At 50.5% G+C, this 23,933-nt stretch overlaps 6 protein-coding genes across 6 annotated transcripts; 2 read left to right on the forward strand and 4 right to left on the reverse strand.

The window, feature by feature from the left end:
• Positions 1-610: 610 nt before the first annotated feature.
• On the forward strand, positions 611-3,317 carry MAM_03751 (GTP-binding protein YchF; the record flags this gene model as incomplete). The annotated part of the gene is made up of 5 exons (XM_040822550.1): positions 611-685; positions 762-833; positions 887-1,372; positions 1,624-2,117; positions 2,831-3,317. The coding sequence occupies 5 exons, from the start codon at positions 611-613 to the stop codon at positions 3,315-3,317; spliced, it is 1,614 nt and encodes a 537-aa protein (XP_040679693.1).
• Positions 3,318-3,936: 619 nt separating this feature from the next.
• Positions 3,937-6,689, reverse strand: MAM_03752 (Transferrin receptor-like, dimerization domain protein; the record flags this gene model as incomplete). The annotated part of the gene is made up of 2 exons (XM_040822551.1): positions 3,937-4,119; positions 4,173-6,689. The coding sequence occupies 2 exons, from the start codon at positions 6,687-6,689 to the stop codon at positions 3,937-3,939; spliced, it is 2,700 nt and encodes an 899-aa protein (XP_040679694.1).
• Positions 6,690-7,766: 1,077 nt separating this feature from the next.
• On the reverse strand, positions 7,767-10,539 carry MAM_03753 (Vacuolar protein sorting-associated protein 35; the record flags this gene model as incomplete). The annotated part of the gene is made up of 4 exons (XM_040822552.1): positions 7,767-7,931; positions 8,009-8,155; positions 8,224-10,417; positions 10,487-10,539. The coding sequence occupies 4 exons, from the start codon at positions 10,537-10,539 to the stop codon at positions 7,767-7,769; spliced, it is 2,559 nt and encodes an 852-aa protein (XP_040679695.1).
• A 1,538-nt stretch (positions 10,540-12,077) lies between these two features.
• Positions 12,078-13,004, reverse strand: MAM_03754 (myo-inositol oxygenase; the record flags this gene model as incomplete). Its single annotated transcript, XM_040822553.1, has 1 exon — positions 12,078-13,004. The coding sequence occupies one exon, from the start codon at positions 13,002-13,004 to the stop codon at positions 12,078-12,080; it is 927 nt and encodes a 308-aa protein (XP_040679696.1).
• Positions 13,005-13,793: 789 nt separating this feature from the next.
• MAM_03755 (transposase) lies at positions 13,794-15,494 on the reverse strand (the record flags this gene model as incomplete). Its single annotated transcript, XM_040822554.1, has 1 exon — positions 13,794-15,494. The coding sequence occupies one exon, from the start codon at positions 15,492-15,494 to the stop codon at positions 13,794-13,796; it is 1,701 nt and encodes a 566-aa protein (XP_040679697.1).
• Positions 15,495-20,152: 4,658 nt separating this feature from the next.
• MAM_03756 (heavy metal tolerance protein) lies at positions 20,153-23,594 on the forward strand (the record flags this gene model as incomplete). The annotated part of the gene is made up of 7 exons (XM_040822555.1): positions 20,153-20,914; positions 20,985-22,213; positions 22,275-22,435; positions 22,489-22,519; positions 22,574-22,744; positions 22,801-23,525; positions 23,581-23,594. The coding sequence occupies 7 exons, from the start codon at positions 20,153-20,155 to the stop codon at positions 23,592-23,594; spliced, it is 3,093 nt and encodes a 1,030-aa protein (XP_040679698.1).
• Positions 23,595-23,933: the final 339 nt, after the last annotated feature.

The raw sequence follows: 23,933 nt of genomic DNA on the forward strand, positions 1-23,933 counted from the left end.
GGAGGCAGGTCGCCTTTGTGAGTGGAAATGGCGGTAGTGCTCACTACCTGAACAGCTTATGTGGTGGCGGCTGACACAGGAGTAGAATACAGTGCGGCGCAATGTGCGATTTCGCAGCCGAGTCCGGAGATGACATATTCAACTTCAGCGCTGAAAAGACAGCAGCTTCAGCAGCGGGGCTAAAAGTACCCGTCTATCAGCGGATCCAGGGGCATGGGGCAGACACCGGGGCGAGTGTTTTTCCATGGAGAGGGTCAAGAATGTTGTGTGGTGGGGTAGCTTTTCAAATTTCCTTCATCGCAATTTTCCAATCCTGTCCTCTGCTTCTCCCACTCCTCGCCTTACGACTCCCCAGTACGGGCATCGTATCCTACTTGAGCAGGCGCCTGTCGCTCTACTTTTCTACACCAGTGTGAATTGATGGCAGAGGCTCCTCGAAGCCACGCCATTCGTCACGACGCGCCTCATCATCTCTCCCTTTGCCTTCTCTTTTGTTGTACCAACTTTTCACACCTGCGCAGCTAGGACTGCAGCTTTTGAACTAGCTCCAATCGCCCGGCGCGTTTCTATCATTGTACCCTGTCGGTTCTACGCTAGGTCTAGAAGCAAGATGCCTCCCAAGAAGGTTGTCCAGGAGGAGAAAATTCTCCTTGGCCGACCTGGGAATAACTTGAAGAGTGGAATTGTTAGAGCACCTCTCCTTGGCACGGCTTTGGAACTGCCATTCGCCAGTCACTCGACTACTAACCATTTGTGAATAGGTTGGTCTTGCGAATGTCGGCAAATCCACATTGTTTCAGGCCATCACAAAATGCAACCTTGGCAACCCAGCTGTATGAGGCCCCTCGTTCTTCGCCCTTGATCCGGGGTGCTGACAGCTTGAAAGAACTTCCCCTATGCCACGATTGATCCTGAAGAAGCTCGTGTCATTGTGCCCGACGCAAGATTTGACTGGCTATGCGAGAAATATAAGCCCAAGTCACAGGTTCCTGCCAACTTGACGGTGTATGATATTGCTGGACTCACGCGCGGCTCATCCACCGGAGCTGGTCTCGGAAATGCTTTCTTGTCGCACATTCGCGCCGTAGACGCCATTTTCCAGGTTGTTCGATGCTTCGATGATGCTGAAATTATTCATATCGAGGGTGACGTTAATCCCACCCGAGACTTGGATATTATCAGCGAGGAGCTGAGACTCAAAGACATTGAGTTTGTCGAGAAGGCGCTGGAGAACCAGAAGAAGAAGACCCGCATGGGCGGCCAAAGCCTGGAGCTCAAGAAGGCTAAGCTGGAACAAGATATCATTGAGAAGATATTGGCCTGGCTGCAAGATGGCAAGGATGTCCGTAAAGGTGTCTGGGGTCCTAAAGAGGTAAGAACTACAAAGTTGTTTGCTATGTATCTTTCCCTTCACCGCAACGTCTTTATTCAAACCTTTAACCCCTGCTTCTCATGATGACAAAAGGCCAATTGGCCTGATCTAATCCCAGCTCGTCGAATGCCTCACCAAATAACGCTAGAGTGCATTGTGAGATAAAAACTACTCTGATAGAAGTCTGACTATATTTTCTACACTTCTGCGAATTTCTATGGTAGAAGCCACTTTACTAATTGTTCTGTCAGGTTGAGGTTATCAACCCTCTGTTTCTATTGACGGCCAAACCCGTGGTCTATCTCGTGAATCTGTCCGAAAAGGACTATGTCCGCAAGAAGAATAAGCATCTCCCAAAGATTGTCGAGTGGGTCAAAGAACATGCCACTGGTGATCCAATTATTCCCATCTCTGTGTGTTATGAAGAGCGCTTGACGCGCTATGAGACTGAGGAGGAGTCCAGGGAGGAACAAAAGAATGTTGGGGCCGAGTCCGCGCTCCCCAAGATCATCACGCAGATGCGCAAGACGCTTCAGCTGGGTAGTTTCTTCACATCTGGCGCAGATGAGGTCCGTCAATGGACTATCCGCACTGGCACGAAAGCACCACAAGCTGCTGGTGTCATCCACACAGATTTTGAGAAGACCTTTATCCAGGCTATCGTTTACAACTTTGATACATTGAAGGAGCTCGGCGATGAAAGCGAGGTAAAGGCGAAAGGAAAGATGATGACCAAAGGGAAGGAGTATGTCGTAGAGGATGGTGATATCCTACTCATCAAGGCTGGTGCCGCCAAGGGTTGAAGAGTTTAACATATAGTCGCTTGTTGCAAAATTCCTGGCTGACAAAACATATGAGCACGGAAAAAAATTGTAAAACGATTCATGCGCCATCTAATCGAAATTGCTACTGCCTAATATTGTGACGCATGTACGGCGACAGATGGTCTCATGCTTTACACAGGTCCTGAAAGGAGGGTGGGTGGTGGACTCACTACTCCGAAATGAGTTACTAAGAATCCATCGGCTGACGGCGGGGGCCCAGGCGAATCCAATGATGAGATGCTGCATCATCCCGCCCGTTGAGACCACATTCGACACTTTCGGCAACTACACCATCCGAGGCAACATACGTGCTAGTAGCAAATTCGTTTGTATACCTTGGTCATACAGACACGAGGTATCCCTTACCAGATACCCTCGAAATCTGCTCGGGGAAGCATCCCAATAAGATGGATTACGTCGGACATCGTGTAGTCCAAGAGGCTGCAAAAGAAGCCGCCAGGTGCGACATTCTCCTCCCATCTCCTCTGTTCCCTCGCCCATCCGCACAGCCTTTCCACCACAGCCTTTTCTTTCATATCCTCCGATCCTCCTCAATTGCACCCTGGGAATCTGCGCCGGATATAGATCTGCGGCATCCAGAACCACCAACAGCCAACTGACACCTGTGACGCAGCACCACAACGGCGGTCACGCCCCTCAACCTCATCCTCCTGAGCGTTCTCGTCTACACGGCGCTGTCGACCCTCTCACGCTCAAACACGACGGACCCGATCCCCCGAGGCCCACCGCCAAAGGTCTTCCGCACCTACACCCCACGGACGCTGCTGCCGTTCAACGGCGAAAACGACAAGCCCATCTTCTTTGCCGTCCGCGGCCGCGTATTCGACGTCAGTAACGGGCGCAGCTTCTACGGCCCTGGCGGCCCGTACTCCAACTTCGCCGGCCGCGATGCCAGTCGTGGTCTGGCCTGCCACAGCTTCGACACGGATATGCTGACGGAGGACCTGGACGGCCCGCTGGACACGCTGGACGGTCTCGGACCCAGTGAGATGGAGGCTTTGCAGGGCTGGGAGGAGACGTTTTGCGGCAAATACGACATTGTTGGCAACCTTGTGTCTGTTGCGGACTACCATGCTGGCAAGGCGGGTGGCGCGCAGTAGCCACATGGGAAAATCGGAGAGATGACTTGTGGTTTCCACGGAATCATTTACAACTTATTTTAACCATCACAAAGTATACACCGTTATCATACTATGTAATACTTACACAAAGTATACGCCGTTGTTATGTTGTGTAAAACGTACTATATTGCCCATCCTGCACCCTGGACCTGATGAAGATCTGTTCGCGTCCCTGCGTCCTGGTAATTCGTACCAGGAGAGACATCAGATTCGGCGTCAAAGCGCAAGCAATATACGTTTATCTCGGTAATGTATTCCAACACAAAGAAGAAACATAATAATGACCATTTGACGTGTCAAGAAAAAGGGACTAAACGACTCCATTTTCGTATAGGCAGATCCCAACTCCATGCAATGCCTATCACCCCCATATTTACAACCAAACAGGAGAAGACGCCCACTTTGTCGTCCAGAAACAAAGTCTCTCCGCAAATGTGCACGCAAGCTGAAACTCTTCGCTTGACCCATGACCAAAGAACTTGTGTTCAAATACAGGAGGAAGAATGATATAATAGGGAGGACCACAATTTCAGCCAATCCAAACATCTAGTTAGAGCCATACACTGTTCGAATGGCCGATTCAAGGCAATAATAAGCCTCACATCTGTAAAATGGTTGCAGCCTGCCGTAACAAGGCTGCGATCTTTGTTGCGATAAGTCTCGCGAGTTCCCAGTCGCCTGCCTCTACTGTGTCGCGAATAGCAGGGAAGAAAGATACGTCATAAGATGACCACAGCTGGGGACCAAACACGACGTGCTTGAACTGAGTACGATTTGGAATCTATTCAAAAGTCAGTATAGTCTCATAGTAAAGAACGAAAGTGGGATGCTTACACCACCACCGAGTTCTAAATCTAGGAGCGAGGCTTCAAAAGCAGCCATCCGGTCATTGTAATGCATCCGCTGAGCCCCGAGACTGCTTGCTTCGTACCCGCCGCCGCTGAGAATCGAGCGGTCCCACTCTAATTCCCATTTCTCAAACTCATCGGCGTTGTTCTTGACTAACTCGACGGCATCCTTGAGCTCTTGGAACGGTATATTTGAGGCGCCGTCCTTGGCACCCTCCTGCTTGTTCGCCCACTGTTCCAAGTCATGAATCCAATGATTGAGGCTTCTGGCATAACCAACCATGTCAAAGGGCATGATGGCTCTGTCAGCCAGGTCAAGAAGCAACAGCCCCACAACCTGACCCATGAGTCCGTGGTAAACAAAACCCGGATCTATGACTTGTTCAACCAAGTTGAAGTTTTCATAGCTTGAGCTGAACGGCACCGGCTCTCCCTCGAATCTGACATCAATGGAGCTTGTACCGGCTATATCCTGGAACGGAACGTAGTCCCCACCGCCTCCAAGGCCCTCTAGCTTAGCTTTGCGGCTATCCCATAGGAATTTGAGAGTCTCGTTCTTGTGAGGGTCCACGATACGTCCCAAGGCTCGAATGAGTGCTCTTTCCAGCGGCGGGGACCCTGCGGCTGTGAATTGGGTACCCGTGATTGCGGCATCTAAATTGATGTAGGCGTAGGCATTCTGTCGCAATGCGTCCAGGTTCTTTTCGACGTATTCGGTGGACCCAATCATGTTGTATTCCGCCGCATCCCAAGACATGAACTCAATCGTACGCAAGGGACGCCAGCCCCTGCTCAACAGGCTACCAAAGATACGAGCCAGTTCAATCATAACCGCAGTTCCAGAGTGAGGTCGGGTAGCACCAAACGCCATGGAGTCACGATGGTTGCCAAGGATGATGGAGTTTGACGTCTGCTCCATACCCAAGATTTTGCCGTAGACATTCCATATAGGCTGCTTTTCAATCTCATCCTGCTCATTTTGCAAACGAACAATTGGTGAGGAATGATCGCCTGTCCACCACTCATCCACCTCTGGGACATCACCTTTCCAGCCCTCAGGAACCTTTTGTCCATGGCCCTTTAAGTGTTGCAGCAGAACCTTGGCGTCTCTCCAAGCAAGCGGCAGGCTGGGGATCTTCACTAGACCTGGCGCCTCCTCGATAGCCATTCTCTGCTTTTCCTTCTTGCTCTCCCAGCCGGGCGTTAAAACATCCCCAACTCCCATGTTCTTTAGGGTTACAGAACCCCGTTGAACACCATCCTCGGGCAACCATCGACCCTTGGGCGCAACATCACCTTTGACAAACCCGTTTTCGGCTGGATCACTATAGACTAAGCAGCCAGCGAATCCAGCAAGCTCTGCTGCCTTCACCTTCAGAGCCACGTCTTTCTGGGTACCCATCTGTCGCACAAGGGCAATGGCTCCTTTTGTATTTATTGCTTTATCCTTGAGTGTTTGGAAGTCGTCGCGAGAACCATAATTCGCATATATTAAAGGGCCCTTGACGTCGCCAGACTTTGAATGGGCGTGAAAGGCGTATGTCTGCCGACCAGATGTTTCTCCTCCGCGCTCTTCCTCATCCAACCTTGCGGTCCACTTAGCAGTCTTGCCATCGACATCCATGATTTGCACAGCCCGGCCGTCTTTCCGCGGATAATTGGCATAAACGTAATATTCGTCAAGTTGTACTGACTCGAGACCGGCACGTTGGAACATGCTCTCGACATCCATGGCCATCGCATAATCTCCTTCGGTACCAGCGATGTGGGCATAATGTGAGTAGTGCAAGACCGAAGCCCGCATGCGCATTGGATCCACGTTAGACTGTATGAAGGCCTTGAGGTCTTCCGGGTCAAAGCGTAGCCCCCCTGGGAGACGAGTGGAGGAGCCACTGAAGAACCCGGTGGCAAATAGAAAGTAGACGAAGCCAAGCACGATTAGCAGTGCGACGAGCCGGGCAAAGACTATGATCCACGTCATGGAATTCATCTGTGGCCATTGCCGTCGATTCGTTTCGGGTCTGGTCTCGTTCTCGTTCCTGGCTGGTTCGGTGGCACGTGAAGGAAGTTGGATGCGGAATCTCGGTAATCTTGGCCTCCAGGACCATTTCCACTTGGGCAGTGACAAGGAGAAACCTATTCTCTTGCTCCATACTGAGCCTCGTGTTGTGGAGGGCTCTTCAACTTCCATCTCCTGCATTTCTCGGCGTATCTGAGCGGCTTCCTCATCGTCATCAAGTTCGCTGTCGCTACCGAAAAGACTGGACTCATCGTCAGTCTCTACCGTGGGCGGTCGATATCCGCGGGGCGGTTGTCTTGATGGTCCAGCAGACGTCTCCGGCAGTCGCAGGAGGGATTGGTGTTCGGTTTCGTCAGCGTCGCGATTTTCTGTCGAGAACCTGGAAGGGACCCGGGCATAGTCACGACGGCTTCCGTTGGCCATGGTCTCATCATAGGGCGGAGGGCTCGGATTGAAGAATGGGATCTTTTCATCGGAAGGCATTATGGAGGAGACGCAGCAAGGTGCGCAGTGTATGGTGAGCAGCAAATCGAAAGCACTCTGCCATGCAGTACCGTCGGAACCAAACGAAGTCTATTCTGGTAGTCGGCGGGCGGGATGGGATCCCAAGGTGCGACGGGCACAACTGTCTAGGTAATATGTGTCGGTCGGCACGGGATTCGCTGCGTCGGTAACAGCGGGATTGTAATGAGCGCAAACAAGGAACAAAACACGAAGGATGCGACGCTATTTGGGATAAAGAGGCGTCTAACGATATTTCATTGTAAGCGATGAAGCTGAAAGCCAGGGTGGCCAGCTTGAGAGGCTGCCGCAGAGTGATGGCCTTGATGTTGAGGAGAGGCGTGGTGGTGATGTAGTCGGAGGGTTTACTTGGGCCGATCTGGTTGGCGCACCTTGGATGCCAGGCCGTAGTGGCAGTGTTGAGTGACAGTCGTGTTGCTAGTTCAATCCTCGGCGGGAGTGTGTGTGGTGTCGCGTCACTGGTCTCAGCAACGAGAACCCTCGAGCGTGACCAATGGATACGGCGAGCCTCTTGTTAGTCATTGTACGGAGAATGCGACCGGAATGGAATATGCCAAGGCTGCAATGCCCCTGGTCAAGTGGTGTGAGTGGGTATCCATGGATACTTGAGTCCCCGACATCCAGTTTGACGCAAGGCATCTTTAGGAGGCGGCATCTTTAGGAGCGGTATCTTTAGGAGCGGCATGTTCAGGAGCGGCATCTTTAGAAGCGGCTAGCCCTGCCGTGTAAATTGGCTCTCATCTGCCATCTCCTCCATTGTGTGCATCTTCAGCTAGCCACGGTTGATGGCGGACTGGCCTTTGACTACCAGCCAACAAACACCAAATAACCACGTGTGGTGAAGGGGCAGGAAAAAAAAAAAAGCGCACACATGCGGATAGGGAATGAAGCAAGAGAAAAAGTTATACATATGCATTCATGGAAAGTACATTGTGTCTCATGCACCTTTCTCTACAGCCGAATGCCTCTCTACACGCCCTCCATTTTCAGTCCCACCATTTCCACGACTTCGGTGCCGTTTTTTTTTTTTTTAATTCTTCAGCTTGGGTAAAGGACCACTCCCTCGTACTGTCTGCTCCTGATATTCTCCAGGGCTTGGTGGAAATGCTTCTTACTTGTCTCGATGGAGCCCGAGTCCTGCTGGTTTCCTGCCAGATTTGAGTGGATGAGCTCGATTAAGCCATTGAGATACTTGGTCGTCACCTAGTGCAAGCATACATGTCAGCCTCCTTTCACCACAACGGCTTTGGCCACATGGATTATTCGCTGGGACCTCTTACCGATTCATTCCGTTGATCAAAATAGTAGACGTATCTGTCTAGAATCTCCACAAAGAGCTCAATAGAGGCTGCAGTTTCCATGCACGAATCCGCTACACGAAGAGCCCGTTGTAAACATTCCAGGACTCTCTTGCCATCGCGGTACAGCTGTCCCCGTAGTCAGCATCTGATAGAGTACAATGTGAATGGAACATCCAGCATGAAGTCATTACTACCTCTGTTTCTTCCGATTCGCCATTCGATGCGATTGGAGTAGCCCACCACAGATGGCTTGCAAGGTAAACAGCCCGGCATTGATCAGGCTTCCGCAACAATTTGCTACCATGCTGCGCGCATTTGGTTATAAGTGTGTCGTAGTTCTCCTTGCCGAAGTTGCGTGTTTGATGGAGGGACGAGGCGATAACACAGACTGCCTGGAATTGAGCCTTGGAGTCCGACACTGCTTCCTCATAGATTGTGAATGCCTGGGCGTAGAACTCATATGCCACCTCCTCGAAGCCCGTCATATCAGCTGTTTGTCCAGCGCTACAGAATAGACGAAGAGACAGCTCAGCAATGCCAGGCCCATTTACCCGAGTATAAAGAGTGCTCAGAACTGAATGAATGAACTTGTACAAAGCATTGCTCTGAGACTCCCAATTGTCATCAAAGTGCTCCCTGGCCTTGAATCTTCTGGCAAGCTTAATGCAGGCGGTTATTAGTGGAGGCGTAGTGGTTCGGATACGATCGTTGCCCTCGCCGTATGCCTTGCGCGTCATTTGTAACAATTTAAATTGAATGTCGTTGTGTTCCGCTTGTAGCAAATGAACCATCCGAGCCAGCCAACCTTGCTCCTCCATGGTCTCGTCCGTTTCCACTGGACGACGCTGTGAGGCAACGGGATAGCCTTGCGGCGCTTGAGACCCCTCCTTGATAAGAACGGACATGATCTCCAAGACATTTTCTAGTTGTTCAGCCTTGGTGATCTTTGGCTGATCCTTCAGAAGCGTTCGGATGATTCCACCAGCCACAGCACGGCGCGTGGGATACGATTGGCACTGAAAGAGAGGGACGTAAGTTGGAAGGGAAAGGGCCGTGAATATAGACACGTATCGTGTTAACGGTGCTTGTAGTAGAGCCAAGAGGCTTTGCTGAGCTCCGGGCGAATGTAAGTCGGCATTGTTGATATTCTCCCTAGTCTTTTGCGCGGCATACGCAAGGATCTGGTCTACATAATCCAGTCGGTCGGGATAGTTGTTCAGGGCGAGATTACAAAGAGAAACTAGTAACGCAATAATATCTTGGATGGGTAAACGCTGCGCTTCCACCAGATTTTTGACCTGAGTGAAGAAAACTTCGTAGAGCTGAACGTTGGCGCCGGTCGAGTCTTGACCATTAACGGCTGTGGTCTCTGTTTCAGCCGTTGACGGTGCTGTCGACCCAGCGAAGGTACTCGCCCCATCTTCAGCAGTTGCGCCACCTTCGCTATGCTTGGGGGTATCGTCATCCTCCTGCGTGCTGGTAGTCGCCTTCGAGACGGCTTCGGAAGTCGGGTGTGCATCCTTCAGAAGCCTAGCCTTCTCCAAAAGCGAGGCCAGAGCGTCTGCTTCAATCTTGTCTTGCTCTGGCCTTTTATCCTTTGATCCTTCACGGTCGGCATACTCGGACAGACGGTCCATGAGTCCGATAACAATGGCTTTGACATCAACGTGAGGGTTCAAGCGTGACACAGCACCGAGAAATTGGTCGAGAGTGTGGAGGTGGAACTCGTCCGGAAAGACTTGCGTGATGACCTCAAGAAGATATTCTTGAGCAAGTACATCGCGGCACTGAACCACTTGTTCCAATAGAGGCCCGAGTATGCTGGTTTTGTATGTCTCAAGATCGACCAGCTGACTCAATCGCACAATGTTGCTTCCCACGAGCAGTTGTAGTTCCTTTCGTTCTCGAATGCGCTGCTCTCGCTCTCTTGAGTGGCCTTGATGCTGAAGGCGTACCCATAACTTGTTCATTTCCACAAAGTTAGTCAGAATAAAGTTGATGGAGTCGCCTAGGTTCCCCTCCGGACCTTCACTGTCGGAAGTCGGTAAGTAATCGCGTACTTGGCCAGAGAGATAGTATCGCAAAAACAGACCACGAATTGGGTGCTGAACGCCGCGGCTCATGTCCATCATATCCTTCATCAACTCCTTGACCGGCGCATCTTCAATGGACATGTATGCCGTGCCGACCGTGATCATGAGATATAGTCTGGGAATAATATTGCCGGCATATTGAACCAATTCGTATAGATCGGCGAGATGGTTGACCGGGTGGCTTTCTCGGAGGTGGACTGATAGATAGCGCAAGGCGTCAAAGACAGCCATGTACAATTCGTAATATTGCTTTGGGCCGAGACTACTCGTGCGAAGCTCCGAGACCAAGGTAGAGCTGGTGCATAGAACAGGTCAGTTAGCTCCAGTTCAGCCAGTTGGCAACGAGTGAAAATAACCAACGCACCAGCATTTTAGGGCATCCATGAGCTTTCCAGGAGTATCGAGACATTTGCGCATGAGGGATGTCTGTTGCCGCACAGCTACCAAGGCATCCTCAAGCAGGCGAGCCTGGTCCTCTGGAGGTGCGGACGTCGTCATGATCAAGCTACGTCCAACACAGTGGGGGTTCCTTTGGGTATTGTGAATAGGCAAAGGGTCGGGCCTGCTGGCAGCAGCTCCCAAGTGCAGACCAAGACGAAAGTACGAAAATCGTCGATAGGCTGGTGCGGCAGCAAATCGTCGTGGTGGCGAGGATGAAGCTGGGAGCGATCAGCGTCGCATCGGATGGTCCCTGACTCCCTGGTGACGACAGTGTAATGTGGCCCGCAGCTTGCACAGGAAGCTAAGAGTTGCTCAAGGACTCCCTAAAACACGACCGGTCAGCGGGGCAAGGACCTACAAATGGGGGGAGACTGGCCGCCAGACGTGCAAGGTTGCATCACGTGAGGTAGGCCCCACGACTGGGTTGGAACTTGGAGGTTGTCGCAGTATATAGGGGGGCATTAAGTACACCAACTAATGTGGCGTGGCCACGCCCGTTTTTTGGTGTGACAGAGGTGAGGCAATCAAGATAGCACAGCGCCGGCCTCTGCTACATGCCCGCGTTTCGGGACAGTGTTTGTATCAATTGAACTCGAGGAACCGGGCGCATACTCTAAACAACTCTCTTGGCGTGATATGCCGTGGTGCTTGAAAGGATAGTGACTGCTAATAGGAGAGATACCAGCCTCGTGGGCCTTGTGCTTGTATCCAATGTCACCTGATAATTAGCTTGATGTAGCCGTCGCCGCAGTTGAGCTTCTGCAGCGATTCCAGTCTGTGACGGGTTCTTTTGTAATGCCCAAGTATACTGTCATGAGAAAGACATGCCCGCCCATAAAAACGCTCGCACTGGCCTAATGTAACGTGGTTCAGTATCGCATGCGATAGCCATATATCTTTCCGACTAGACCTTTCTCCCGACAATTATAAACTGAGCATGTTACAACATATCATGGTGTACTTGGTGATGTGCCGGTGTGTTTCTTGGGCCAATTATTTTACTTCCCAAATCGGAAATTAATTGCCGGCTATTTTCCAGAGCGGAACATCAAGATGAAGATAATTTGCCGGATGGCTGCGTCTTGATTCAATTCGATGTTCCCAAATCTTGAGGAACCACCACTCGAGATACATGTTAATGATGTTGTGGACTTGAGCTGATAACTCAGGTCCATGGTGTTGCACGCGGGCCCCGTTCCGGGGCCGTGTCGGGACCTCTTCTGGTGCACACCGGAAGAAGCCGGGTATAAAGTTACACGATGATAGCAAGGAGGGACAGTTTCTTTCTCTTCTTTTCCTCAAGTTTACAGTCGATACTAGTAGCGCCTATACGCACCAACCCGTAAGGCCAGTCCTTACCAATACGTGGACGTACGGGCTCAATATTGTCGCTCGCTACATGAAGAATCGTCTGTGCTGGTCTCAGTGTCCGCTGTGAACCTGTGGGATAAAGACGATGGAACTCGAATGCTGAATCGCCTCTTTCTTTCAGCTCGTTGTTGTGTAGTGATCTTCTACCACTTTATGATCTTTTGAGGGAAGAACTCATCAATCAAGTCCATGTAGTAAGGCTTAAGCTCTTCAACAGAAGGGACGTCGTCGCTCTTGCTGTAAAGATCATAGGGATTGAAGGCTTGCACAGCCTTGAGCATCGCATGGTCCTTCTTGCACATGAGCTCACGGTAGGCACCCTCTCTGTGCCATGGATAGAAGGAGTGATAGCGTATCATGGCGAGAGCCTCTTCGGGCAAAGTAGACTGATCCTGGACCACGTGGTAGAGATATTCATCGTGGCCCCAGCTGAGCATGATGTTGTCGAGGCCGCACCCAGGAGCGTAGATGCCGAACTTGGTTTTGTAGATGGGATCCTTGGTATCTGGATTAGCTCCAAAAGTCTCGGGCAAAATGATGCGCTTGTCGAAAGCACAGCCGACGGGAAACGTATCTCCGACCACGTCCCACTGTCCCTGGGTCTCAAGCTCGGGGAAGCAAAGCATCACCTTGCCCAGGTCATGGATCAGACCGGTCAGCTGCATCCAACGGGGCTTGCCGTCGCGACGAATAGCCTCTGCAGACTGGAGAAGATGGTCAATCTGAGAGAGGGCGGTGTCGGGGTCGGACTCATCCATCAGAGTGTTTAGCTTTTCGATGGCCTGCCAGACGGTCATTTCGGGCCGAACGCGGGCAGCGCTGTTGAAGCGGTTGCGAGCAGCGAGATTATATGCAACAGTCTGCTTCTCGTGCTGCTCTCGATAGAAGTTCTTGACTCGGTCGCAAGCTTCTTCGTACTGACGGAACTGAGTCCTGTCCTTGCCACCGTCAAACTTGGCCTCGGAGTCATACTTGATGTAATTTACATCATCGACGGCATCTGACAGGCGCTCAAGGACTTGGCCATCGTGGGTTGTGGAAGGAAACTCGGCGACTGCCGAGGGGGCCATGGTAGCTTTCGTGTGAAAGCTGTATGTATGCCGAGGAGAAAACGACGGGTCAAGAGAGAGATGATATTGTAAGCCGTGTTATCATGTGCCTTCGAAAACGATAACAAGCTGGTCAACAGTGCTGTTGGAAATATCAGATCGAAGACAAGGTATTCCCAAACGTTTGGGCCAGAGTATAGAAACAAAAAAATCAGTGAAATACCACTCTTGTTTTCCACAGTAAAAGTAAGAGTGTCAGGAAAGTGAAGACTACGTGAGCGTGTTCCGACAAACATCTGACAGGCGCCCTTAAGTACCAGGCCATATGCGTTACGTATGCAGTAGCGTCTGTCCCCCGCCGGACGAGACGGGCGTGTGTACATCCAATTACGACTCCCATTTTGCGTCACGTAGCTTTCTCATGTGTCCTCTGCAAAGTTCTTCTTCTGGTTTTGGGGGACAATTTGGTGTGGATTGCTCCAAGGGCCCTTGAGAGATGGATGATGACACAGATCCGAGAGAGTAGTGGTCCGGCGGGCACTGCCGAGTCAAGTCTAGCCTTGCGCATGTGTCAAGCAGTCAGCTTGGAGTTGTGGTCAGCCTGGCCCTCGCCAGCGGTTTCCTTTTTTGGCCATCCTGATATCGATACGGAGTACGGAGAAGAAGGAGGCGTTGACATGTCCACGCTCTAATCGTGCCCGCCCCACTTTATGTGGTTCGGCTAGCAAAAGCCCTCACCACCAAAGGTGGTGCTCGACAGCAAGGCGGGCCGGACACCAAGGCGGGCCAATTTTCAACCTAATAACGCTATTAACCTCTTCGCCTATAATGTACACCCTTCTCGTCCCAAATTTCTAGTAGATCTAGTACAGAATCCAGACGCCATTTACGTGCCTTTTTAGCTGCTTCAAAAAACGTCCTCTTGGCGTGGTTGTGGCGCCTTTTGTCGGCTGCCTCAACAACCCGACGAGCAGTATCAAGGCGGTCATTCTCGTTTTGCTTGACCATCTCACGCGCGTTATCCACAGAAAGAACGCCACCAGTTTGTAGGGCGTGATATTTATGAGCTCTACGTCGCTGTGATAGTAATTGAGCTGCTTTTGTACGCCCAAGGTCTCTCTTCGTCTGTATAAGCTCAGTAGCTGCAATAAGAGAGCCGCGGATAAAACGACTGATATTGCGTGCAAACTCAGGCTCAAGGGATGTATCGTCTTCTAATACCTCCCCTAGCTTGTTGGCAACCTTATTTATCTGCCTGAGTGTTGTGGGCGTCTCAAAGTCGGAAGAGTTGTTGTGATATAACGGCGGCGGCGATGGTGTTGATGTGTAAATTGCAGCTCGTTGTTCAAGGGCCTCAATTACAGGCTGTGGATTGTAGGGTGAAATTCCAGTTTTTCGAAAGGCTGTGAGAATAGTAGTAGTCTTGAAAGCTTGTTTTCGTACAGCTTGAATGCAAGCAAGGAATTCAATCTTTGTAATATTCAACACGCCGTCTCGAACAATGATATCCAACGCCTTTGCATGATAATGCTTTAGTGGCTGAAATATCACAACATCAAGAGGTTGAAGGATGTGTGTAAGGTGCGAGGGCAACGCAAAGGGAATTATATCGTGCTGTTCGCAGTATTCAACGAATTCAATTGTATGGTGTGATCCGTGGCCATCTAGGATTAAAAGGCGATATCTGCCTATTGGCGTTGCAAATTCCTGAAAATGCTGTATCCAAGCAACTGCAATTTCGTCATTCGTAAAGCCGGTTGGTGAGACTGTTATTTTGGTATTAGCTTCAAGCTCCTTTATCCGATACCAGGACTCCATGTGTTTTTGCCCTGTAAGGATAAGAAAGGCAGGAATAACTTTGCCGCCAGCAGAAATGCATTCTATTGCTGTTGCAGTCTCCCTGTTTTCTGGCATTGAAAATAGATGCGCTCTTCTTCGCTTTGTAACAACTAAATGGTCCTTTCCCATTCCAATACGAAAGCCAGTCTCATCCATATTCCAGATATCTTCAGGAGGGACTCCGTACTGCTGAATAGCCTCTTTAAGCTTGTTGTAATAAGAAAGAGCTCTTGTCACATCTTCTGAAGCTTTTCGACTTGAATCAATCTTTTTTTGAAGACCTTTATGATAGTGATGCCGCTGGATAAAGCGTGTAGTCCATCGCGTTCCAACTTGCCTAGGCGGGGCAGTTGACGATGCCCTCTCTTTTAGGATGTAATTTGCAGCATCTGTAATGAATTCAGGTCGTACAGCGAAGTTGGCCTTATCAAGGCGATCGATATAGTTACATAAAGCAACTTCCTCTTCTCGTGAAAGCATTGTATTTCTTGCTGGATGGCCTTTCCTAGCAGGAACGCCGTTAGCACGTCGTTGAAGCCGGCTACGAGGCACGTTGAATTTCTTCGCCACAGAGCGAATTTTTGCACCTGGATTTTCCTCAATATACTCAAGAGCCTCGTTGACACGTAATTCGACATCGCTTTTTGCCGTTTGGACGCTAGTTGCAGCCATTTTCGCGGTTCAACGCGTCTAGGTTGAAAATTGGCCCGCCTTGGTGTCCGGCCCGCCTTGCTGTCGAGCACCACCTTTGGTGGTGAGGGCTTTTGCTAGCCGAACCACATAAAGTGGGGCGGGCACGATTAGGGTGTGATTCCTTAAATGAGGGTTAATCTTATTGGCGCAAATTCAACGCATAATTCAGCACAAAATAAGCGCTAGGCTTGATTAGGCATGCGCCAAAGGCAGATTGAAGCAGAGCTACGGAGTACTACAATTTGCATAAAGCCTCGTGTGTCCCTGTTGAAACTCTACTTACAAGGTGCTAAGCTAGCAACAGAGAGGCCTGAAGATGCCCGAAAAAGCACAGTTGCTAGTCTTTTATTAATTCTGATTATTTTCTTTGTTAAGAATTAGGGTAGTTGACTGACCTTATTTTTTACTAGAAAGATTTACTGATCTTTTATTAGCCCAAAAGCTACTCTCAGGAGACAACACCACAAAAGAAGACTCGTTGGAGAGTGCAGTTGTAATGCCTCAATCCCTGCAACGAGGAGAAGGGCAGAAAACACAATACATAAAATCGTGTAATGATTAGAAACCTCTGATGAATACGGTTCTACACAATTGTATACAGACAAGTGACAACTGCGCGCAAATAGACGCGCAAGGCCCATCAAATTAGTCACAAGATAAGAGTCATGGTCCTCCGTGAAGGCGCACGTAAAAGTGCAGGGAGAAGGCATATGTGTCAATTCAAAAATGCATAACTACTTAGTGTGTGCGATCCTCCGGGCTTTTTGTGGCTCCATGTGCGCACTCGCCACCACAATGTAGTATTAAGCTTGAATAACGCCTCAATAGAGCTTTGGAATGATTCACTGATCGATTGATAGTAGTGATAGCCCTTGGAAAAACAATGCCTCTGCAAAGCTCTTGGCAACAGATGCAGCGCGTGCGGTGCGCGAACCCGCATAGTGCCACATTGAACAAGTATAGGGGACTTGTTCAAGCGCACCTTCAAGTCTAACTTATAATCATCAATGGGGTCCAGTACATCACCGGCATCACTGCGGCGGGCACCCGCGATGGCCCAATCGGGCTAGCAGCTTGTCATAATAATGCTTATAATGTATAGTGTTTTGTGGTCTTCTTTGCACCTAGGAATTTGCAGGCAGAAAGAACAACTCGTTCATGTCGTATCCTCCAAGTACCCTATATGGAGAAGAGTTCAAGCGCTTGAAAAGTGGGTTCGAATCGCCGTGAGACGATACAAAACTATTCCTTGGTGGTGTTGTACTGACATGGCAAAACCTTGATAAGGTCAAAAAGGATCCCCTCAATTCCGTGTATCACACCCTCCGATATTACATGTACGCGTAAGCGCAGTTGTGGTCGACTGTATGGCATCGGTTGCTCCCCCGCACATGACTTGGAAGGGGCAAACGTTAACTCATCGCAGACTGGTGTTCGACCTCCCCGTACTTCGTTCGAAGATGGGGGAATGGTATGTAATACGTGCCTGGTATCATAACCGGCACCTGCCCGCATTTCAAGACCATAGGGACGTCAATGATCTGAAGGCTGCTGCACTTCGGAGCTGATGCGACAACCCGGCGAGTACGAAATCCAATTGTCATGGCGAGCAATGCCTCCGACTCAGGTCGTTGTTGGTTGGTTGGGCAAATGGCTGGAAATAGGGCTACTTCGGTCTGTAAAGGTCGGTGCCTATGCAGTTCGCCCGTGTGTTACTACTTGGCAACACTGTAATGGAATATAGCTTACCGGAACAGAATAACTCGCGATCGAGTCCCGGCCTAACCAGCCGCACTGGCTAAGTTGCTCGTCGTGAAGCTGCCCAACGGTCGCTAGTACCCAACAGCAGCCGGTCCGATTCCAAAAGGATCAGCTGATACAAGACGCGGCTGCTGGCCCTCCTTCAAAGTTCATCCATTCAAGATACTCGGTAATGAATTGGATTGGTTCTTGAGCCACACTTTCTGCCATCCGAGCCGCGGCAGGGACATTATCTGCGTCAACGCGACACCTCACTGCCTACAGCCATAGACACTCAGGTCGAAGCCATGACCAACGTCAACATGTAGTAACCGATGGAAGACTCGAAATTGGGGCAAGTCGCCAATTCAAAGTTCTGCATACGGTTCGGTTTTCACAATGCCAAACCATTCGCTCACCACTCGTCAATCTACAAGTCAGCTGAACGCCTTTAGAAATTGTTGGGTATGACACACCCCGACAACGCCAACCAGCCGACTCGCATTCGATCCGCATCAGAGTCCTTCTTGGTGTGTGGGGGAAATTCGGGAACGGGCCATCATGTAGGTGGCTGTGCATGATATGTTCCGGTCTCTTGATACTATCGGCGCTGAGAGTGTTGACAATTGTTATCTTTGACAGGATGATGCCGATTCGTCGATGCCCAAACAAGATACACTGACCCGTCTGCTTGCTGGGTATGGGTAAATGTCCCAATAGGCCATGTGCCACGGGGCAAGTCTGCATATCCTATTTCCAGAGCTATGACCAGTACATCCACACGACACACCATTGTTGCACACCGACGATGCACGGCACGTCTGCTGGCTATGGCGATTCTGAACAAGTTAGCCGACAACCACTAGGATACAATGAAAACCTGGCGTGGTCCTGCAAGAAGTGCGTTGCCAGCAAGATAAATGGCAGAAAAGCAGAAAAGTATGGCCGGCTTGAGACCCAGAGATGTGCATTCGGTACGTTGCACGTTGTCACAATTTCTCCGAGAGGCACCTGAAAGGGGTTCACTGGCTGCTCTTTAAACACAAAGGAACTGGCAAGATGGAGAGAGACGCCCATCGAGCTCTAATAAGTTGTTGTTGGGTGGGAGAATCCGGTCTCAGGCACCAGGGGTTGATCCGTGAGAGGTGAGGCAAATTCCAGTCAGCCACAGCCGTAGACAAATTTGATTCTCAAGTCGACATGCCCAGGCGGGCAAACCAACACGCGCAGTTGGGGATTGACATAGGGATCACGAACTGGCGGCGTCGAACGCTGTAGATCTGTGACAGACAGGGTCAGACTTGGCCACGAGGTCGATATTTCATGGAAACCGCCGACGGGTCATCGATTCAATGCCTGGTTCTTGTTCTGTGCACAGCAGTGTTAGCTGCGACTTATATGCAGGACGTGAAAGGTCGGGCGGACACAACATGCCCAACGTGTTGAAGTATCGCCACACTTGCTTGGCCAAGGCACGACAGCTTAGGATAAAACAAGAATGCATGGATAAGAATGGGACAAGGGGCACTCTGGCGGTGAAGTGTCAGCCTCGAAGCTCACGGACGTGCATGCCGTCTGGTGACTGCTATTCATTCTCCTTGCGTAGCCAGCCAGACGTCGTAGAATGAAGGGAGGCAAGACGCAACTAGAAGGGATGATTGATATTAGTACTTAAGTACCTGCTTTACTTAAGTACTAAGTAAGTAGGTCCTCCCAGTTATATCGAGGCTTCGCCAAGCATCAAGTATACGTGAGCCACGACAAGTCGTTGAGTCAAGACAAAGAAAGTTGACATCAAGCTGCAAGGGCAAGTGCCAGCGTGGTCGGATGATGTCACCGATGTCACCGACCATTACCAACTTTAGTTCCTACGAAGTAAGTAAGGCACTTAAGGCACCCAAAAACTTTGGTATCAATACTTGAGTACTCAAGTACCAAGTACTTCGTAGGTAAGTGCCTAGTTCCTAGGCTCGTAGTGCTCCTGGGCTCCTCAACTGCCATGCCAGGTGGTGGTGACTGGTGGTGATTGGTCAAATGACTGTCTGAACTTGGCCGTCCAGGTGCCTGTCTACCCCGCAGTTACTTTAGCTAGCCTCGAGTCCTCCGTTGAGTCCAGTCCCGGCTGCAAGTTTATTTTTGGAATCTCGGCCTATCCGGGATCGCGCGCTGCCGCGACTTGCGCCTGTGTGGTGTTGTTTTCACATGTGTCCCAGACTCCCAGCTGCCTTGGTCTGCAATAATAATCAAAGTACAAGGGCAGACTGGGTACTGAATTGGTGTCTCAGCCAGGAGAGGTCAATTGATATCCGTTCCGTGATGTTTTGACTGCCAAGTAAGTACCTACCTGCTCCGTACTTCCTGGGCAATTGGCAAATTTGTCAAGGGGTCCTCCCTGGCAGGCTGGACGTGTCACCATGTGGTCCTTGCATCTATCCCAGCTTGAGTACTCGCCAATGACACTAGTACTGCCTTCTTAGCCGGCCAAGTACGGAGTACGTACTTATATATCTACAAGGCTCGGCAGCATTCACGAGCTAGAAGTCCATGGCGGTGGACTCTGTGCTAACTGACAGCCGCCTAGTCGCCGTATCGGCGCCCTCGGCTTTAGCCAAGCAGACCTGCCAGCCGACGCTACCGGCGGTCCACCGCCACCGCCACCGCCATCGCCACGGACCGTTGGCCCGCTGCCACTACAGTGGGTTGTCAACTGGTAACGCTACCTAAAGTTGTCCCACTTTCGAGTCTTGACCCCCCTGGTTCCCGCTCAAGGCCGCGCCGCCGCCCATTGCCCATTGTTATCGAGATTGACTGACGGATATTGCTTATATCTTGAGGGTGAGCCAGATCTGCCAACATTCATCTTTCCTTCCCCGTCAAGAAGACCCCTCAACCCAGAGATGGACTTGGCAGCATCAGAATTGGGCTCGGCTGCACCGCCACTGCTTCACTACATCTATCCTGGAGTTGTGCTTTCGTACTTTCTCGCGGCATCCCTCTTCTCTGTGTGTATCCTGCACAATCTAAGGTATGAATGGCTGCTGAAGACGGAATCATCTGGCCAGTCATGGATTGTTGGAGCTCTTTCCATCTTCAGCCTTACCTATCTTGTCCAGCTCATCGTGCTTGTCGCGCTCAAGGACCCAGGCGACCAATGGCCACCAGCCGAGCACAGCGTTGTCGGGAACCTATCTTGCCTGCTGGTTTTTGCTATCCAGCTTTCCTGCCTATCTACTTCCACGAATCTCGTGTCGTATCCTTACCAAGGAGCTTGGATCATTGCGTCAGCTTTTGAAACAACACTTGGCGCCTTTCTTGTTGTTCAGTTGCGTTCCCGAAATTTAAGCCGCTATCACGTCGCCGAACTGGCATTGACGATCTTGCGCTGCGCAGTCCTCTTTTTTCTTGTCTTTTGGACCTATTTTTGGCGCTGTATTCAAGCTGTTCGTCGCAGATCAGACGAAGAATGCCAGCCATTGCTGGCTGGCGCTGGCAATGGCACAGCGTCCGGCTCCGGCTATGGGTCAACCTCTGACACAGAAGCCGCGTCTGACGACGAGGCAGAGTACTGTTGGGAGCGTCGTAAGCGAGAGGCGAGAGAGAGCATGGAGAGGAGACTGCAAGAAGGCGGCAACTGGTTTACATATGCCAAGGGGTTCATGGTGAGTGATAATATTTGCCTGGCACAGTTACCTGCCTGCCCATTCATGCAGGTTTGCTGATTGTTCGCAGATTCTGTTCCCTTATGTGTGGCCCGTTGGGAATCTTGTCCTACAGCTTCGAGCCGCGGCAGTTGGGTTGTGCCTTCTGTTGTCGAATGTCCTGCACTTGTTGATTCCAAGACAGACGGGCATCATCATGGACAGTTTAGCCGCCAGTGGCAAGGACAGTTCCGCCAACCCCTGGGTCGCAGTGGCAGTTTTCGCAGGGCTGAGACTAGCAGCATCTGACTCGGGGGTCGAGCTCCTGCGCCAGTGGCTTTGGATCCCTGTTCAGTACTACTCTCGTGATGCTATGACCCGGGCTGCGTACTCCCACATGATTCATTTATCAGCAGATTTTCACGACTCAAAAAGTTCCTCTGATATGATGTTAGCAATACAAGGAGGCCACGCCGTCTCGAATGCAATAGAGAGCGTATTGCTCCAGGCAATTCCCATGTTCATTGATATGTGTGTCGCTTTGATCTATTTGTCTGTCACCTTCGGCTCGTACGAAGGTTTCATAACCCTAGCCACAGGAACCATCTTCTTCATCTTGGCTGGCAGGCTAGTGGCAGAGTCCAAGACAGCAGGTCGGCAGCGCGTGAATGCCCTGTATCAGGAGCATTACGTCCGGCAATCAGGCTTGCAAGGTTGGCAAACTGTCTGCGCCTTTAATCAAATCAGCTTTGAGGACAATCGACATGCCAATGCTGTTGCAAACAGGTGGCTTAGAGAGCAACAGTACCTCTTGAATTGGTATATTTCCATAGCTTTCCAGACTATGGTTCTCACGTCTGGGCTTCTGGCCAGTGCTTTTCTGGCAGTCTATCGGATTCAGAATGGAAAAGCATCGGCGGGCCAATTTGCAATGCTCTTGATGTACTGGTCACAACTGTCATCCCCCCTGCAGTTCTTCGCCCGACTTGGCAAGAGAATGAGCGACGACTTTATTGATGCAGAAAGGCTTCTCGAAATCATGAAGACGAAATCTACGGTTGAAAACAAGAAAGGAGCCAGAGCACTCAAGTTTGTAGCAGGCCATGTTACATTCGATAATGTTACCTTCAGCTACGACGGACAGAAAGGAGTCATTAAAGGAATTTCGATTGAGGTTCCTGCAGGCGAGACTGTAGCGTTTGTCGGGGCGACTGGCGCAGGAAAATCCACCTTGTTGAAGCTTCTAAACAGATTCTATGATGCTACAAGCGGAAGTATAAAGATTGACGGTCAAGATATCCGTGATGTGGACCTCTTTAGGTAAGAGTCATTTGGTCTGGTCTCGTCAGCCTACCAGGAAACTGATCCCTCGGTCTGTTAGCCTTCGTGATCGAATTGGCATCGTTCCACAAAACCCGATATTGTTTGACGACACCATCATGAACAACGTTCGATACGGAAGGATCACTGCTAGCGATGAAGAGGTATTCGACGCCTGTCGTGCGGCCTGTATACTCGAAAAGATTGTCGGCTTTACGCATGGTAAGAAGAGTTCTATCTCATCTTGGGCTTGATGGAACTTAACGGTAGAGTAGGCTACGAAACCAGGGTTGGTGAACGCGGTGTGTGAGTGTTGCGTCTCCCTCCAGTATCCATTCCCATAGAAGCTAACGATTACAGAAAACTGTCCGGCGGAGAGCTTCAGCGAGTAGCAATAGCGAGAGCAATATTGAGACGGCCAGATATTGTCTTATTAGATGAAGCGACCAGTGCTGTCGATACCGACACCGAACAGCAAATTCAGCTCTCCTTCAAAAGACTGTGCCAAGGTCGTACCACGTTTATTGTGGCGTAAGTCGAACCAGGTCGTGGATGGATACTTCAAACCCTACGACTAATCATAAAAGGCACCGATTGTCCACCATAATGAATGCCGATCGTATTGTTGTCGTGGAGCACGGCGAGGTTGTCGAGCAAGGAAACCATGACAAGCTGATAGCGGCCAATGGACGCTACGCAGATCTGTGGTCAAAGCAAGTCTTTCTCCGGCCACGTGACAAACTCGACATTGTAGACTTGGTTGACGACAGACCGGCAGTGGTTGATGACTTGGCATCAGAACAAACCGCGACCGAAATAGGGCAACGAGATGGAACGGACGCCGATAGTGAAGGTTTCTCCGCTGACGAGGACCAAGCCGAGCAGAAGAGCCCTGCCCTTGGGCATCATCGCAAAGAGGTATTGTTGATCGAGTTGTTCACGGCATCGACTTGTAGTGACTTTTCATTTCCACGACAGGGATCCACGATGAATCCGGTTGCTCCTGAGCTTACCACGACACATGCGTCATGTTCTGCTGACAAGCATGAAACAAACGATGGGCAAAGTATGCTGTTATATTCGAATATTGGTACAGACGTCCACACCGTGCCTGAGTGGAAGGGACAGCAACCAATGTCGCGTACGAACTCACCCCAGGATAAAAGCACAGTCGTCAAGGATACAGCCAAAGGTACAGAGGATTCGGGAGCAACTACTCAGAACAGTCTGCGAAATGCACCCAAATCAGAATTAGACAAGGAGAAGCCTGATGGTGACCATACTCTTCCAGAGTCAGACGATTGCCTCGACGGTAAGACTCACTTTTCAGGCTATGAAGAGCCTTCTTGCTAATTTGTTCATGCCAGGCTCTGAATATTAGGAAGTCTCACGGCCCTTGGAAACTGCGTCTCCCGTCAAACCACATTTGCGTCAAGTTGGGCAACTTCTGTGCCGTCAAACATGGCAGGCGGCTCGTCAGTTGTCGGAAAATGCCGAAACATTCGAACCTCAGTCCCGCTTGGGGTTTATTCACGAAGCGACCCCAGCGGGTGATGCAGGTGCTCCGCCTGATAATAAATCTTGCCTTGTTCGTCCAAGATTCTCGCTCCAGTTCGGTGTGGCGCGTCTCAATTTCAAAGGTCAAAGCTAAACCGCCATGTTCCCATATTCCAAAGCTCTCCCATCGACAGTACAGCAATTTTACCCATTCGTACCGTAC

The sequence above is a fragment of the Metarhizium album genome (genome assembly GCF_000804445.1).
Source record: "Metarhizium album ARSEF 1941 chromosome Unknown scaffold_7, whole genome shotgun sequence".
NCBI classification, from domain to species: domain Eukaryota; kingdom Fungi; phylum Ascomycota; class Sordariomycetes; order Hypocreales; family Clavicipitaceae; genus Metarhizium; species Metarhizium album.